This window comes from Apteryx rowi, unplaced genomic scaffold, assembly GCF_003343035.1.
Source record: "Apteryx rowi isolate R43461 unplaced genomic scaffold, aptRow1 scaffold_1330, whole genome shotgun sequence".
Classification (NCBI taxonomy): Eukaryota; Metazoa; Chordata; class Aves; order Apterygiformes; family Apterygidae; genus Apteryx; species Apteryx rowi.
In genome coordinates this window covers 38,602-49,810 of record NW_020447565.1, presented here as the reverse complement: position 1 = coordinate 49,810, position 11,209 = coordinate 38,602, and the positions used below count along the sequence as shown (strand labels likewise).

Genomic DNA, 11,209 nt, shown 5'->3' with positions numbered 1-11,209 from the left:
GCACTCACGGGAGCACCCACGGTTGCACCCAGCCTTGCACCCAGCATTGCAGCTAGCCGCGCGCCCGGCATCGGACCCAGGGTGTGGGTGCGCGGCAGGAAGGCGCAGAGCCGGGCCCTGGGGCACCGGGAGCAGAACGAGTCGGACGGGTGCGCGGGGGTGGCGGGGGGGGGCCCTGGCAGCCGGGACGGGCGCCGGGGAGCCGGGCAGGGACCCCCAACGCCGGCGAAGGGGCCCCGGAGCTGCGGCTGACTCAGCCGGGGCCTCTCCTCTCCCTCCCTCGCTGGCGGCTCCGGCACCCATCAAAGAGGAGCCGGGCTGGCACTGCCAGGCGGGGAAAGCAGGGCGAGGGTGCGGAGAACCGGCTCATCGGGGTGCTGCGCCGCGGCAGGCCCGGCGAGGGGGTGGGTGGGGGCGGCCCGGACGCCTGGGCTCTTTCCCCGGCTCCCCGCGGGGCCTTGGGTGCAGCTTTGGGTTTCCCACGTGTGGCACACGGCCGGGCGGGCTGCGGCACCYGAGCGTCGGGTGCAAGGAAGGTGCAACGTGCCGCGACCCTCCTGGGGGAGGGGGGGGTGACAGACACCCCCCGAAACTCCCAGCAGGGCCCCTGCTTGCAAGGTGCTGCACGAAGCCACCCACGGGACCCCCCTTTCACTGGGGGAAACTGAGGCACGCAACAGCCCCCCTCCGGCCGGTCTCTCCCCCAGGACACCCGTATCCCCCCGGCAGGACACGGCACCGAGGCCGGGAGGTGCTGGGGGCCGTGGTGGCAGCTGGGCCAAGCGGAGGCCGGTGCGGGGGCCCCCCCGGATGCGCGGAGGGGCCCCCGGCCCCTCTTTGAATTACAAATGGGAGCTGCAAAGCACGGCCTTTGTCTGGGCCTTTGTGTGGGGCCGGCGGCRGCGCGGAGGCCCCCGCCGCCCCCCGCGCCCAGCTGCTCCGGCAGGCACGAAGAAAGGGAAGAAAAAGGGGGGCGGGAAAACGTGCTAAAAATCCTTCCCCCCCACTCYGGCTAGGCGGATAAAAGCCTCCGTTGAGCAGCTCCTGCCGAGCTTGGTGGGATTCGGGCAAGCGTTTCGCTGGTTCCCAGCGACCACCGAGGGCTCCGGGGTCCCCCGCCACCCCAGGGTGCCCCCCCTTGCTGCATCCCTCCATCCCAAAAGGAATAACCACCCCTCCAGCGGCGCCCCGCGTCCCCCCCGGCTCTGCCGCGATGGCATCGTGGTCCCCAGCTGGGCACACGCAGCCGAGCGGCTCGCGGAGGTTTTCCTTGCTTTATTGCATTGACTAGGAGAGAACTTTCCGCCCTGCGGGAAGAGCCGATGGTACAATAAATCCACAGGGGACGGGGGAGCCCAGGCGCACGGTCCCCTCTCGCCCTCCCCGCCCGGCCCCACGCAGGGGACGGACGGGGGTGCCGGAGCCCAAATATCATCAGTTCTTCATCCTGTCGGAGCATGATGGAGCGGAGCGGTGCTGAGCCGCCGGCTCAGCAACCGGCAGCCCCCTGAAGCGTAGATGATGGGCGCAGCCCGAGGCAGAGCGGGCCGGTGATGAAGCTGAGATGATTCGGGAGGTCCCAAGGGTCCCTGGTGGCCTCGGACACGGCAGGGCCAGGCTCTAGGCGCTGTTCACGCCCATGTTCTTCATCTGCTCCTCCAGCACCCGCTCTCCTCCTGGCGACTTCTTCTTGCCGCCCTCTTGCTGCTTTTTCTGCTTCTTGGAAAGCTCCTGGTCGATGGGGGCTGGTTTCACAAACCGGATCATCTCTCGGAGATCTGAGGGAAGATCAGGCAGGACAGATCACACCCGGCTGCCCAGGGCTCTTCTGGCCCCAGGGGGTCAGGGCTGGTCACCCCCTCTTGCATCCCTGATCCCTCAGCTCCTTCCACTGCCTGCGGCCACAGCCCAGTGGGAAGGACAAGCCAAGGGCAGATCCTCCAGGCTCTGGGTGCCCTGGGATCCAGGCTGCACTGGGAGAGACCGGGAAGAGAAGGAGCATGGGCAGGGCATGGCAGCCAGGCGCTACCTGGGGGCATGAAGTCCCGGAGCCTCTCCGGTATGAGGATACCCTCCTCCGTCTGGTAGTTCTCCAGGATGGCGCAGATGGTCCGGGTCGTGGCGCACATTGTGGCGTTGAGCATATGCACGAACTCCACCTGCAGCGGGGGACAGGGACAGTGAGGCAGCCGCAGGGACGCGAGCGGACAGGCCCTGGGCTCCGGCATGCCCAGAGGGGCATGAGGCTACTGTCCGGCCGCTCCCTTCGGCACCCTGCAGAGTTTCAGGGTCTGTTTGGCACCAGCATGTCACCGGGCATTCGTATCCTTGTAAAAGCAGCCCTGGATTTGCCCAGAACTGTGGGAAATCCCCCCCCCACTCCCGCTCCCAAAATTTCTGCAGAGCTGAGAGGGAAAAGCCAAGGAACCCCGTGATGCAGGAGCTCGTCCCTCACCTTGTCCATCATCTTCTTAGTCTGCCCATAGCGGATGCGCAAGCGGCGGGCCTGGTAGTCTGTGCAGTTGGAGCAGGACACGAGCTCGCGGAAAGCCCCCGAGCCGGGGAACCAAGCCTCCAGATCCAGCTTCTTACTGGCAGCGTGGTTCAAGGAGCCTGGGAGACAGGAGGGCAGCGGTTAGCGGGGCTTCTCCGAGGTTATCCCGAAGGCACCCGTTTGGTCTCATCTTCGATCTCAGAGGCTCGAAGCCTTCAGTGGTGCTGTGCCAGCGTTTTGCGCTTGYGCCCTGGGAAACCACGTTCCTGCTCTGCAGAGGGGAGGCTGGAAAGGGGATTTTAAATGGACCGGTTTTCCTGGGAGAGTTCCCAGGCTCAGCTCAGAGGAGCTGTTCAAACTGCTCTTCCTTTCCAGAGMGGCACAGCAGGGCACCCGCACCCCCAGTGCTGCCCCCCCCCCTCGCCGGCGGACTCCAAGCAATGCAGAGGATCTCGGGAGAAAAGCAAATGTTTCTCTCCTCTCTCCCAACCTGAGGCCGCGGTGCCTCCTCCCCCTTGCCAGGCCTGGGGACAGACACCGTGGGAACGTGAGCCAGGGATGCTCTCGGACAAAGGAAGCCACGCTGGGAAGTGGGTCACCATCAGGGTGACACCCGAGGCGCTGGCGATTGTGGCTGGTCTCCTCGTAGGCTGCTGCGGTGCCAACGCGCAGAGACGTGGGCCGGGTGCTGGTCACACACTCCCGCACTGTGAAAAAGCCCCGATCCCAAAAACCTTCCCGGTCTAAGCAGGCAGGAGGAGGGGAATGCCGTGACGCCCAGCGCGGGGAGCCGAGCCCCTACCCGAGACGATGTTGACGATGTGGTAGGGGATGCCCAGGGACTGGTAGAAGTCCTCCGCCGTGGCGATCATCTCATCAAACATCTCCCACGACTTGTTGTCGTGCGGCGAGGCGTAGACGAACTGCTCGATCTGCAGAGAAAAGCCCCTGYGTCTGCTCGGGGCTCTCGAAGAGGCCCGAATTCCCCGGAGGGCTCGCGTGGATTCCTCGCTCCCGCCTCTCTCACCTTTTCAAATTGGTGCACGCGGAAGATGCCCCGCGTATCCCGGCCGTGCGAGCCGACCTCCTGGCGGAAGCAGGTCGACAGCCCCGCGTATTTGATGGGCAGATCCTCCGGCTTCAGCCACTCRTCCCGGTGCAGCGCCGCGATGGGCTGCTCCGAGGTAGCGATGAGATACTTCTCGTCGATGGAGCTGTCGTCGGCCTTCTCGCTGCCCTTGCCGATCACCTGGGGGAGCGAGGAGGGAGCGTGGGGCCGGGGTGCCCGYGAGAGCCACCGTCCCTCGTCCCCGGCTGTTCCTACACCTTTAGGGGCAAAGACTCTTGGTCCCGGCAGATGCTAACGAGGAGGCAGCGCAGACACCCGCTCTCCCTGCCCGGTGCTGCCTGCACGCAGGCAAGCGGAGGACTTCTGGGGCCGGCGCTTAGAGGGGCAGGAGGGAGAAGACGGCTCAGAAATGGGTCGCGGGAAGGGGAGCAGCTGCTGCTTGCTTGGCCTCCTTAAGAGGCCCCYGTGGCCTCCCGCCAGCTCCTGATGGCAAAGCCGGGGACGGCGCTGTCTCCCGTCACGGCGTCACCATGACAACCGGTGGCGTTAGCAACCTCCCAGCGGGGACCGCACGTCCTTTCACGGCAAAAAGATGGACCCCAGAGATAGGGAGCAGAAGGGAGGTGACGCGGAGGCATCCGTGGGGCAGAGGGGATCTCAGCCRGCTTCCTCCCTGCGGTGCCTCCACGCCGCGTCCCTGGTGGGACGCAGAAACCCGGCGGCCGTTCGGCGCCTTCCCTCCTCGCCGCTCACCTTGTACAGCTCCTCGTCGAACTGGCTCAGCTGGGCCACCTCCTGCATCACCTCCTTCCGCATGAAGAAGGGGGTGTAGACGGGAGTGTAGCCCTTGGCGCGGAGGGTCTGCAGGGCGTATTGGATCAGGGCCTGCTCCAGGAACACCAGGGGACCCTGCGGGACAAGGGAAGCCACCACTGGTCACACGCACACACCTCACTCCTCTGTCCCCGCTCACTCAGTGGGTCTGGGAACACACCGAGGATAGGAGAGGGCCCAGGTCAGCTCCAGCCCCAAACTCCCAGTTTAACCCAGTGCAGCGCCCGCTCCCCGCAGGCCTGTGCCGTTCTGGGGCACGAGTTCAGCACTGGGAGATGCTCCGGGCAGGATGTCGCCCTCTGACTGTGGTGTGACGTTCAAGCGAGTCTGCAGGGTGCCCGTGTCGGCAGCCCCAGGTCGAGTCCGTCCCACGCAGCRAGCCAGCCCGGCACGAGCTCACGCCTCCGCGGAGGCTCCTGTCTCAGCAGCAAGCTCGGCCCGGGGGATGAGAAGCCACAAACGCTCCGTCTCCCAGGTCCTGCTCCTCGTTTTCCACGTCACGCTCAACTTTCCCTCTGGCTCCGGTTGTTTCTTTCCCCTCCGCCCTGCAGGGCCGGTGTTCTGGGCTCTAACCTTAAGGAAGTAGCCGCGGCTTCCAGCGACGATGGCTCCCTTCTCTCCCTCGTAACCATCCACCATCACCACCAGGTCCACGTGGGAATACTTCTTCCTGCACGTGCAGTCCCCCCAGATCCGCTCGACCTTGTTGTCCGCGTCCTGCACGGAGAGAAGAGGAGAGGGAGACTGTCATCTCTTCTCCCAGGTCTGCAACACCACCAATCCGCTCCCCTCTGCGTTGCACTGGACCCAGTTTGGGAGCGTCCCACACTACTCCGAAGCACCTGGCCTCCCTCCTTAACCTTCCCCAGGCCAGAGGAGCCGGTTCCCAGGCCTCCCCCAGCTCCCTCCGAGCCCCAGCAGCCCCAGCCCCAAGTGGATGCTCCCTCCTGGGCCAGGCTTTGCCATACGGACCGAATCCAGGCCCCAAGAGCCAGAGCCTGGAACCCCAACGCTGATCCCTGCTGGTTACGCATTACGTGGCCACTTGGCCACTTTCCCAGCTCGATTGTGTTCCCCCAGTGAAATATCCCCGCCGGATGAATGAAGGCAGCAGAGGGAGATCCCAGCCTTCGGCTCGAAGCGAGTTTCCCATGGATTCCCCGAACAATGGCTGCGCCCCGCGTTGTCTGAGCTGCTCTTTGTGCGCTCCCGGCAGGAAACGCTGTCTTGTCATGCAGATTTCATTCACCGCCTGCCGGATCTTGGAGGGGGACGGACGGACGGACCTCCCTCCAGCGAGCCCCGCTCGCWCGGCGGCAGCCGTCTCGCTTCGACGAACCCGCGCGCGGCTGGCCCCCAGCAGCCCTGCGGCTCCCCACACCTGCCCCACGCAAGGCCGGGGAGGGAGGGGGGGGGCGCGCTCCGTCCCTACCTCGTCATTGCTGATGGGCACCGAGGGGTGGAGGAGGTTCCCGATCTCCCGGAGGCTCTCGAAGCGCTCGGCCTCCAGYCTCACGCGCTCGGCATCGCACTTGAGGATGGCTTCGTCGATGAGGACGCGGACTTTCTTGATCTGGGATACCTGGAGAGCCTGTAACGGACAGCCGGGTTACGAGGGGAAGGAAAGCAAACCGAAGCGGAGAGGAGGCTGCCAGTTGGGTGCGGGACTGTGATTAACGACACAACTGACACGGGCTCTGGAGCGAAACCGTGAACCGAACACATCAAACAACAGCAAAAGAAGACAAAGGGCCAACTTAAGTCAGGCCCTGAAAGGCCCCGAGCAAGCYAAGGCGTCACACGGGGCCTGACAGCAACAGGGGGGAGCAGTCAGCTCCCCCGGCAGCAAAAGCTGACCGGCTCCACGCTCATTAAACGTCTCAGCTGACGAAGCGGGAAGGGGAACAGACAGGGAGGAAAAGCCTTGCGGAGGATACACCATGACTAAGGCTAGTCAAATCCCCAAGGGAACCGCAGAACAACCCCCCCACCCCGGGTGGGAGAACAGGCCAGGGAACGCGCTGCTGCACACCAAGCCTAAAACAGTTTTCGGATGAACGACACTGAGCAAGGTCTGATTATTGCTGGCTCAGGACCGGGAGAAATAATCTCCCGGCGTTTCAGGCAGTCATTTATCACTTGGCGTTGGGGCTTTCAAACGCTTTACGCTGCCAACCRGGGCAATTACAGCCGGAGCTCCGGGCAAGCTGGATGGGTGGGTGGCACCCTGAGGGGCAAACAGAGTCGGACTCACCCCTAAAATGTCGGCCGTGAGCTCGTCGAGGTTCTGCACGTTCTCTGGTACGGACTCATCAGTTCCCACCGGCTCTTTTTTCTACAAAGAAGGGAAAAAACCCACCATTAGGTTCAAGGGGAAAAGCCACAGGGTAAAAATGTTCTTGAATGAYGCTAGGGAGAGGTGCGGAGAGCGAGGGGAGCCCGCGTGGTCCCCAGCAGAGACTTGGGAGAAACATCCCCAGTTAGTCACGTCCCACTGGTGGTAAATCCCTGCCAGAGCCGTCTGCCTGCGTGAAGGAGGCTCCACTGCATCGGGCATTTCGGGAGCCCGCTGCRAGCGAAGCCCTCCTCTCCCAGGCCAACTGCGCTGCGGTGGGGCAGCCCAGAGCCTCCTCCGGGTTGGGAACAGGCTGCCAGGATCGGGACCGTTCCTGGCYCTCCCTTACCTTCATTTTGTCTCCGATGGTTTTGCTGCATAGGTTCTTCAGCTTGTTCAAGTTATCAGCCCGAAACCTGCCTAGAAGGAACAGCAGAGAAAGCCGTGAGCCGGCAGCACAGGCGGGAGGACGCCAGGACACCCAGAGCCGCTGCTCGTGCCGACCCTCCTGCCCTCTCCGTGCCGGTGCCCGTTCTGTGCCGTCCGGACTCGTGCGGAGGAAGCCGTCTGCAACAGGGAAGGACCACGAAGGCTCGCGCAGGAGTYGGAGAGGGGAGATCAGCTTTTCCCCACCACCGATTTACTGCGCAAATCCAGGCAGGTGAAACTCGCCTTTCGGAGAGGCGCTGGGCCGCTATCTGCGGATGCCCAACGCCACTGACCCCGGGCGTTTCGGAAGGGCAGGTCGAGTGTTCGCGTGGGAGCGTGTTTTGGGCCCGGCTGCGATTCAGGGCAACCACGCACGGAGCAGAGAGCTCCCACACAGAGGTTTCATTAAAAAACCCTGGGGGTGACCCTGCATAGGGACACGGAGACGAGGCCACGGCCRCGCAGGGACCCCCACGTGGCAGCTGGGACCGTCAAGGCCTGGGGCTGTGGGCAGGAGCGGTCACAGCAACGAGATTTGGGCTGTTCTCATTCCTCTGCTATCGCTGGGCAAAGCCCTGCAGCCTGGGCAAGGAGCTGCTCACTGGAGCTAGGCCTGGGGACAGCCAAGGGACCGGAGAGGACCCCCTTTGTGACCCCAGGGCTGGGAAGGGCAGAGCCTAGGACACATCCGTCCCCTCCCGGGCAGCCCCGAGGAGCGCAAGTGGGAGGGAGGCAGGGAAGGGCTGAGAGTGCAGCCCGGATCGGAGACACGCTAATGCCAGGGCTGCGTCGCTCCAACATCGGAGCACGGAGGGAAGGTTTCGCATCTGCCCGGGCGCTGCCCTGCCTTGTCACCATGCAGGCAGCAGCCCTGGAACGGCCCTGGGTGTGGGGACATCTCTGCAGAGGGAAACCTGCCGGCGCCCTGACGCGAGATGAGTGACGTCCCCGGCTAAGGGCAGCACGAGACGYGCAGCAGGGCGGCTTTGATCCAGAGAGTGAGAAACGAAGGGGTTAAACTCCGAAAGGGTTTAAGGGGTTAAACGCAGGCAGGGAACAGGGAACRGCAAACACAACGCTGGAAGAGGCCCAGCGCCTTCCCCAAGGGCAGCGCGGACCCCACCAGCACCGGGGCAAACCTGCGACAGGATTGCATCAGCCAGCCGCTCGCCCTTGTCCTGCCAGCCCTGCGCCTCTCGGTTACGCACCAGCGCACCCCTCCGCAGCACCCACCACTGCAGGGACCGGAGAGATCCCGCAGGGACGGGGACAGGGCTGCGACCTGCCGCCACCGCCGGCCTTGGAAGCCAGCCGGTCCTGCGGCATGACAGGACCTCTGCTAAAATTAACGCCGCGATGACGGCACGGCCGGAGCCGGGGGAAACACCAGGCGTCATTAAGCTGGGCCGGGCTCTTTCACATCAAGGAGACCGAGTTGAAAGCATGTGGAAAGCTTCCCTTTCATCCCAGGGAACGGCGGCGTCCTGGGAACCGTGTCGCTGCAGGTCCCCGGGGCACCCGCCTCCCCTCCCTCCATGCCGACAGCGCCCAAACCCAGGGATCGACAGCAACTCCCAGCCCGACAGACCGGGCCAAATTCCCGCTCTCCCGSCCGGGCCGAGGGGCTGCTCTGGGGGGCACCGGGCAGCTGGCTTTGCTCCTGCCCCTCCCAACTGCCCCGAYGCGGTTTCACCTCACGGCCGCAGAGGTGGCACCGCGCAGGGAGCGGCTCCTGCCCTGCCGGATGCCGCAGCAGCACGAGGGCGGCGGGGAAGGGAGCAGATTCCCGGGGGCTGGCTCACCCGTGGGGATCCCCACGCAGGGCAAAGGGGGGCTCCTTGCGGGGGGGGGGGCTGAGGGGGATCCACCTGCAGAGCCCGTGCCTGCTACGAGGGCGGTGGGGGAAGAGGGATCTAGCTAGGGACAGGCCCCTGGCCCGGGGGGGAGAGGGATCCAGCTGGGGGTCCCGCAGCCCGGGGAGTGAGGGGGTCCCCAGGAGGATGAGGGGGTCCCCAGGGTCCCCTTCTCCAGGAGGTGGATGAGGGGATCCCCAAGGTCCCCAGCGCAGGGGATAAAGAGGTCCCCAAGGTCCCCCTCTCTGGGGCGGGGAGTGAGGGGGTCCCCAGCCCGGGGGGGGGTGAGGGGCCCCCAAAGACCCCCATCCCCGGGGGGGGGTTCCCCGCCCGGCCGGCAGGGGGCGCTGCCGCCCGCGGGCAGAGCGGCCCCGGCGCCCCGCACGTACACCTCCGCCAGGCGCCGTCCGCCCGCACCAGCGCGTCCACCAGCGCCGGGTCCTTGAAGCGCTTCCGCTGCGTGTCGCGCACCACGGCGGGGTCGCCGCCCTTGTCCACGCGGAACAGGTCCAGGTCCAGCACCATGATGGCGGCGGCGGCGGCGGTAGCAGCAGCGGCGGCGGCGGCTCCTGTCAGCCCGCAGCAGGCGGCGGCGCCCTCTCCGCACTGCGCATGCGCGGGCGGGGGGGGCGCTCTGAGCAAGCGCAGGAGGCAGCGCCGCCCTCGGCCGCACGGGGGCGCTCTGGGCATGCGCGGGCGCCGCCGCGGCAGCGCCTCCTCGTGGCGCGGCGTCGCGCTGCAGGGCCGCTGCACCGCCGCCGGCCGGTAGCCCGGGACCCCCCGCGTCCTGGTGCCCCGGTACCCGCCTCCATCCCGGGACCCTCCTGCATCCTGGGACCCTCCTGCATCCCGCTGTCCCGTGCATCATGGGAACACAGCATCACTAAGCATCCGGCATCCCCCGGTACCCTTAGCATCCCTGCATCCCTGAGCATCCCTGCATGTCCCAACATCCCTGGGCATCCCAGTATCCCTGAACATTCCTGTGTATCTCTGCACATGCTGGTATCCCCTTTCATTCCTGGACATCCCATCATCCCCAGGCATCCCAGTATCCTGGGGCATCACAGCATCCCTGAGCGCCCCAGTATCCTGGGGCATCCTGGTGTCCCTGAGCATCCTGCCATCCCCCTGCATCCCAAGTATCCCTGAGATCCCATTATCCCCTTGCATCCTCAGGCATCCCAGCAACCCTGGATCCCCCAGACATCCCTGCATCCTTGGGCTTCCCCACATCCCCCTGCAATCCTGGGCATTCGTAGGCATCCCTGAATCCTCCTGCATCCCCACATCCCTGGGCATCCAAGCGCATCTCCCTGCATCCCCACATCTCCTGAGCATCCCCAGCCCGGGGACCTGACCCAGCAGGGCCTGTGCCTGCAGGGAACACGGGGCTCCCGGCGCGGTGCGGGGAGCAGGGCCGGGCTCCCGGCTTCACCCCCCCCGCTGCATCCCTTCGGCTGGTCCCGCCTGCCCCGTCTGTCCCCGCCGGACACCGAGCTGCCATCCGGGAGTCAGAAACGTTCGTCTTTATTGCACTGCCGGGGACGTGCGGTTCCTCCCTGGCACAACCTAGAAAACGCTGGAAACAGTGTAAAAAGGGAGTCTGCGGGGTCAGAAATCGGGGCTGGGACTCGTCACCGAGCCGGACCACACGGGAATGTCCCGCTGGGGCCCCCGGGACACTGAGCTCGCGGGCCGGGGACGGTGCCACAGCTGTGCATGGCATCCCAGGGCCCCTGGGACCTGGCTGAGCYGCTGGATGCGATGCCGGAGCCGTGGGGAAAGGCGGCATGGACGCCTGCTCCAGGCGGGCGGTCACGGCTCGCTGGCCGTGCCGGGGTGACGGGGGACAACAGCGGGAACACTGGTCCGACGTCGGGTGTCCCATACGTGTGCACGTATATGTGTGCACGCAAACCCACGGGCCCACCCACGACACACGCTGCATGCAACACGCTCACGCACACGCGTGCACGGTATCGGCGTGTGCACGCGACGTGCACACGCTTACACACACGTGCCCATGCACACGCGTGCACCCCATCGCCCCGGCGCTGGCGCGGCGATGCTGGGGCATGTCTCCGCTGCCCGGTCCCCTCCGGCGGCGCCGGGCGCGGGATGCACAAACAGGCAAACATGGCGTTTAAAAAAAAAAACCACCTGTATTTGGCATTTCTTGGCTTTTCTCTCAC

General features: G+C 65.7%; 2 protein-coding genes across 2 annotated transcripts in view; both read right to left on the bottom strand.

Annotated features, from left to right (window-relative positions):
- Positions 1–1,255: 1,255 nt before the first annotated feature.
- Positions 1,256–9,627, bottom strand: SARS (seryl-tRNA synthetase). Its single transcript, XM_026056853.1, has 11 exons — positions 9,404–9,627; positions 7,082–7,152; positions 6,652–6,732; positions 5,830–5,988; positions 4,971–5,114; positions 4,317–4,472; positions 3,522–3,743; positions 3,297–3,426; positions 2,456–2,613; positions 2,030–2,159; positions 1,256–1,778 (listed from the first exon to the last, which is right to left on the bottom strand). Exons 1-11 carry the CDS (start codon positions 9,537–9,539, stop codon positions 1,621–1,623), a joined length of 1,545 nt encoding a protein of 514 aa, XP_025912638.1. The 5' UTR covers positions 9,540–9,627; the 3' UTR covers positions 1,256–1,620.
- Positions 9,628–10,173: 546 nt separating this feature from the next.
- KIAA1324 (KIAA1324 ortholog) overlaps positions 10,174–11,209 on the bottom strand; it is an 8,040-nt gene continuing 7,004 nt past the window's right edge. Inside the window, exon 19 of the mRNA XM_026056849.1 lies at positions 10,174–10,391. Coding sequence (XP_025912634.1) covers positions 10,174–10,391 — 218 coding nt within the window. The remainder of the gene's footprint in view (positions 10,392–11,209) is intronic.